At 40.1% G+C, this 5,961-nt stretch overlaps 1 protein-coding gene across 3 annotated transcripts; it reads right to left on the bottom strand.

Moving 5' to 3' along the window:
- Positions 1 to 1,732: 1,732 nt before the first annotated feature.
- On the bottom strand, positions 1,733 to 5,330 carry LOC135583876 (metal tolerance protein 1-like). Of its 3 annotated transcripts, none has more exons than XM_065160902.1 (3): positions 5,191 to 5,330; positions 2,014 to 3,251; positions 1,733 to 1,918 (listed from the first exon to the last, which is right to left on the bottom strand). In XM_065160902.1, the coding sequence occupies exon 2, from the start codon at positions 3,249 to 3,251 to the stop codon at positions 2,025 to 2,027; it is 1,227 nt and encodes a 408-aa protein (XP_065016974.1). In that variant the 5' UTR covers positions 5,191 to 5,330; the 3' UTR covers positions 1,733 to 1,918; positions 2,014 to 2,024. The 3 variants fall into 3 exon arrangements, with proteins under 3 accessions (XP_065016974.1, XP_065016975.1, XP_065016973.1); XM_065160903.1 differs by having other exon boundaries at positions 1,733 to 1,925; XM_065160901.1 differs by having other exon boundaries at positions 1,733 to 3,251.
- Between the last annotated feature and the right edge of the window lie 631 nt (positions 5,331 to 5,961).

A 5,961-nucleotide genomic window follows, 5' to 3' on the forward strand; every position in this document is an offset into this window, starting at 1 on the left:
TGAGTCAACCCTCCATTGAGTTCAATCTCTATATTAACTCTAAGTATCCCTTCATTTGGTGTTGCCTAGGGTCACTCCCTCGCTTTATTTTGTAATGCATCCGCTGATATATTACCTCGTGCAAAATCATGCGATGATTCCTCGTTGCTCGCTTAGTATATACGATTCGTTACGTATGATTCTCTCTATGGAGAACTAGGATTTATCCATCCTAAATATTTATCCCGTTAGAGTAACTTTTATTTTTATCGCTCTCTAGAAGTTTTAGAGACCACCATCCCCTTAGACTACTCGACCTTGTTGAACAAACTATGTACTATTCTGCTACCATGAACTCACTTACTAGATTGCGACTCTTCGTTAATATAGTCTCGCAACGCCACTCGAGGCCAAGTAATATGCTAAACTTACTGCACAATTTATCCTCTTATGGACGTGTCCTTCCCGAGACGAAGAGAAAATTTCTTGCTTCATAACATCAAGTTTTAGTCACCTTAGGATGGCCACAAATAGTCCATCATCTACATTCAAACTATTGCATGAGTATCGAATTATTTGAGTTAGAAATTCTCCTTACCTCTATGAGCATTATGCAACTCTTTCAATCAGTAAGTAACTTATCCCTCCTTACATGGTCTCATTCTTTGCTGTCAAGCACTTATTTGCCTTTAGCATTGTTAAGCTTAGTTGCCAATATTGAGCCATAACTCAAACTAAACCATCCAAACCTTTGTGTACTATGCATTCTTCATAACTTACTTATCCTCGTTGTGGTTCACACGCGAAGGGTTGATTATTCTTTTGAATAAGCTCACACCTCCAAGTTCCTTATATCTTTACGATTGTTTTTTTTGAACGATCACGCATGCTAGCTAACTCCGCTAAGTCCCTCATGTTTACATGCCAAATGTTTCTAGGTGTACTTGCCCTGCTCTTATATCATTTATTACAAACTTAATTGGTTTTACCTAAATCATTCGACACCCTTGCATGTTTGTTCGCAAAAGATCAACCTTCTTGAAACTTCTTAAGATCCCTTAAAGACTTGCAAAAGAGAATATGGATCTCACAAGCAGATATTTCAACAAATACTTAATAAACAATACAAATAATAAATATAAATTTAGTAAACTCTAAATGACCACATGATAAAAGATCTAAGGTAACTACCACAACTAAAGGTCCATACAAGTGCCTACATAATGAACAAAACAACAAATCAATTTTAAACACTATCTTAAAGGCCCATCCAATTATAACCACCCGAGTAACTCTTAAAGCTATGTTGATTGACACTTCATATCACTCTACATAACTAGAAAATTCTTAAAATGACTATATGAATGATTTATTTTTAAATAATTTTATCTTTGTATAACGATTGCGTTCAACTTATATTTATAAGACTAAAACAATCATAAAAATAAATCATAATAAGGATGTCAAGCCTACACAGGTCCTCTAGAGAAGAATATAAACAAAAAGTCAAAAGATATAGATATATATAAATATTATATTAAATACTCTATATTCATATTTATCCGTGAAATTATGATCAAAGATCTTATAGATTTTGTTGATCCAAGACACTCAGCCGGTCAATTGTTAGCAAGATCAGCCAAGGATCAAACTGCTTGTGCCTTTATATTTGGACGAGATCCATAACCCTCTCTGGTCCAAACATTTCAGCCATGTAGAAAAATGAGGATTTTAGCGAGGAGCCAAACATAAATGCAGAAAAAGCTCAGATAATTACCACAATCTGCATCCATGAATCAGCAACAAGGTACAAGAATGCAAGGCTGAACACCACCCATCCTACCAGCCATAATTCATCAAATCTCACGTGATTGCCGATCAACTTCTTCTTCCACACTTTGCCAATGCGAGGATCAGCTGAAGCACTGAGATGCATAGGCTGACAACTAACTGGAGATTAGAAGACTAAGAGACCACGGTATCGTCGTACACAGAATTCTTAAAGAGTTATGACCAGTGATTATTTGAACTCACATCGAAGAAGCCTACTGTCGCTCTATCTGGATGGTCACATGACTGATGTTGTACTCCCTCCTGATGTATCTTATCACCAGATCGAGCACATGATCGGCATCTGAGTCTGGAGTGATCGTGACATGGCAGGCAAGGAGGACCTTCCCCACCGTGATCGCCCATATGTGGAGCTCATGAATGGCAACCACGCCATCCAATTCGCAGAGACCTTTCTCCAGCTTGCTAGCGTCTATCTCTCGCGGGGTGCTCTCCATGAGCACCTCCAGGATGTTCCTCAGCATCTTGATGGTAGTCAACAGCACGACGACGGAAAAGATGAGCGTGCAAATCAGATCGATGATCTTCCACTCGGGTTTGTACCATACGAGAGCCCCTCCAATCATGACTCCGATGCTTTGGATTGAATCTCCAAGAACATGTAGATAAGCACTGTGGACATTGATGTTGCGCTGCTGCGTCCTAACACCAGAATTCTCAGCTGGAGAACGTTCGACGTCTCCTAAAAGTGGGATCTTCTCCTCACCTGTATGATGATGATGGTGGTGATGATGGGTTGTGACAGAAATGCCATGACAACGAGTATGCTCTGCGCCATGTAAGTGGTTGTGACGGTGGTCAGCATCATGCTGAGAGTGGTCATGGTCGGCCTTGGTGTGGCCGTGACTGTGTCCACCGTGTCCATGGCCGTGCTCATGACCCAGCACGGCAGCCATTATAATGTTCACCAACAAGCCAAATGCTGCAACAGCAAACATCAGTTTGCCTTGGACCTCACCGTTGTCATGTATGATTCTGTCAATAGCTTCATAAACCAGTATGCCAGCTAAAAGCCATATCATCTGAATGGAGACCAATGTTCCAAGAATCTCTATTCGGAAAAAGCCATATGATTGCTGTGGTGTTGCCTCCCATCCAGATGCCCAGAGCGAGAATAAGGAGATAGCGAAAGCGGCAACATCGGAGAGGAGATGAGCAGCATCAGTTAAGATTGCAAGACTGTTTGCTGCAACACCTCCAGCCACTTCGACGCCCATGAATATGACGCAAAGGATAACAGCAACCATAAGTTTCCTCATCGAGGCAGATCGCTCTTTGGCATCATGTGAACTGCTTCTGATATCAGAAAAATCACAAGCTGCACCCCCGCAAATCTTGTTCCCGCCTAGGCCAGAAACCCCGGGAGGCACATCCATGTCTACTTCAATAATTTGAGCTGACTCGGAGTTCTGCGTCTCCATCTGAAATAACAAGTAAAATGCCTATCAGACATTCTCCCTTCAATCAACGTGTTTTTAACACTAGCAAACAATGTCGAGAAGCGCTTCACAACAAAGAAAATTCACTGTGAATGGAAGTTCCCACGTAGCATATGAAAATTACAAGTTTTAATCATGACAAATTCAACATAAACAATTTAATGATCTGAAATAATAACTAAACCAAACATTACAATACTTTATAATCAGAAGATGACTGCAGAAACTGATGGAAATGTCACAAGTTTCCAATATTCAATGTCAAGATATCACAAGTCAATAAAACGAAGAAATCAATAGCAAGGAAACCTTAGAATTATAATATTGCCAACCAACTAAATTAAGCTATGGAGAGTGAAGAACGAACGTACACCAGGTTTGATGCAATTAAATACCTGTCCCTTGTAAAGAGATCAAGATATCTTGAAGCATAAGGGTCCGTACCCTGTAATTTAGTATGTATGCTCAGATAAGATCTTGGCTATTTGTATGATCAAGGACTCTTTAAAAATTGAGATAGGCTATTCAATTTCTAGGTTGAGCAGTTCTATTTTTAATTATATAATGAGTTGTCACATCAGTAGTTATCAAAGTTGAATAATTCTTCTACGAATTGCTTTCAATCCTAAAGCAAGATTAAGCCACCAAGTAGGACGTAGTAATTATGTCTATATTATAAGAACTTGTTTTCATTGGCAGATTGTGCTATTGCATAGGCAAGCACCAGCCGATGCATCAGATGCTCTAAATAAAATAAACTATCAAATCAATCAATTATGGCTGACAGAGAGCCTCCCAAAAGGAAAATACAGTAGGTCAAATGTCTATCAATTGACTGCACTGAGTATTCTAATTTACTGAACAAAAAAAATTGACTATCATGATGCTGAATTTGATGTGGGTAAAATAAAAGTCCTGACTGCTTTGCTTTAAGGCAAAAGTTGCCTTCAGGTACGGAGGATAATTTCAAATCGGTGGAGCTATTAATTCCTCTGGAATTTTCTTAACCAGGCGACAATGGTGTAAAGGCAGAACTCCTTTTCATTTATATCAATAATAATTCCCTACTCAAGGCCAAGTTCATGTTGAAACTACAATGATTGCGGATGTCACGATGCGGTGACAGAAAAGAGTGACAACTCACAGAGGAAGACAATAAACATATTTTAACACAGTACAGTGAAGGAAGATCTTATATAGGTTCATTGACTATGATAAAGCCAAAACAACCACACCTAAACTCCCTCTTATATAATTTTCCAAGGCTTCCAAGATATGATTCATCAACAGTGATCATTTACTCAAACAAGAAGCCACTGCTGTAAACCCCTTTTTTACGCCCAAATAATATATATATATATATATATATATATATATATATATATATATATATATATATATATATATATATATATATTCTCACTTTTATCTGTGACAATCACCCAGCAAATGAGATCAATCTGATCACCGTCAAAGATCAAACCAACGCCAGATGAACCATTGCAAGAACCGTAAACACCCAGCCTACTGTTATGCACGATCTCCACGTTTCTTTGGACCTTACTTTTGGCATAAAGAAGGCAAATCTGCGCTCATTCCAAGACACAAAATCGAACCCTAAAACAACATATCTTTATCGACAAAGAAGAGAAGCAGACCCAAAATATCAGAGATTATTCAACAAGAACAAATATAAATACCGTAGAAAAGAGAAAAAGAAATGCAAAACGGGAAAAGAAATTTGTTCTCATCAATCAAGACAAAAGATTCATTATCGATCATGACTGCAATCAAGAATATAGCACCCAAAACCGAAACGAAATCTCCCAAGATTTTGCCCATATAAGAGGCACAAAAGAAGCGAAAAGAGTTGGAATCGAAGGCAGCGATCGAAGAGAAGAAGGGGGAAAAGCGTTGGTACCTTGGGAGACGAAGGGATGGATCTCGAGCGGCGGCGCCTCCGAGTCGGATTTGGGTTGGGAGAGAAGGAAAGCGAGGCGAGCGGGCGGCAGAGAGATTAGCGTCAGGGGGGAGATTGGATACAACCGCCTCTCGTGGGATGAGATTTAAAACGGACCGGATTAGGTAGCACGTAAGTTCCAGGGAATACGCCGCGCTCGGCGGTCACGACGATCTGTACTCACCACCGGAACTGCGGGGTCCACAGCAAAGAACAAATTGGTTCAGCGGTAGGAAAATTGAGTCATCTAAAGGGACCGCCGCCGTGGCCGCACGCCCACAGCAGTTGCCCCGCTGGACTGTCGAAGGGAGGCGAGTTGGAAAGTCAAAATTGGATACCGGTTCGGATCCGCCCACCCGCGGATTTCCTGACTAATCGCGCGTCCACCGATCGAATCGGACCGGCGGCAAAGGGGACCCATTGCTTGCGTAGTCCGCCAGGTGGAAGGTGACGTAGCTGTGACAAGCTATTTGGTCGTTCCTTCTTCACGGGATGAAGCTGTTGAGGGATTCTTTCTTGTGAAGGTAAAGGACGGAAAGCATTCAGGGCGTTGTCTCCTTCCTCGTCATGTCTTTGAGTCGATAAAACAATTTTTTTGGGTTTATAATGTTTTTGGACGTCAAGAAATCTAAATAAGGAAATCGTTTTAAAGGAAAGAAATATTAAAATTTAGGACTTGATTGTTATATAAATATTTCATCTCATTTTAATTTTTTATCGGGATGATGAAGT

The sequence above is a fragment of the Musa acuminata genome, chromosome BXJ3-7 (genome assembly GCF_036884655.1).
Source record: "Musa acuminata AAA Group cultivar baxijiao chromosome BXJ3-7, Cavendish_Baxijiao_AAA, whole genome shotgun sequence".
In the NCBI taxonomy this organism is placed as follows: Eukaryota; Viridiplantae; Streptophyta; class Magnoliopsida; order Zingiberales; family Musaceae; genus Musa; species Musa acuminata.

Excerpts from the sequence above, each read along its gene's own strand:
- LOC135583876 (XM_065160902.1), bottom strand. The coding sequence starts at position 3,251 with ATGGAGACGCAGAACTCCGAGTCAGCTCAAATTATTGAAGTAGACATG.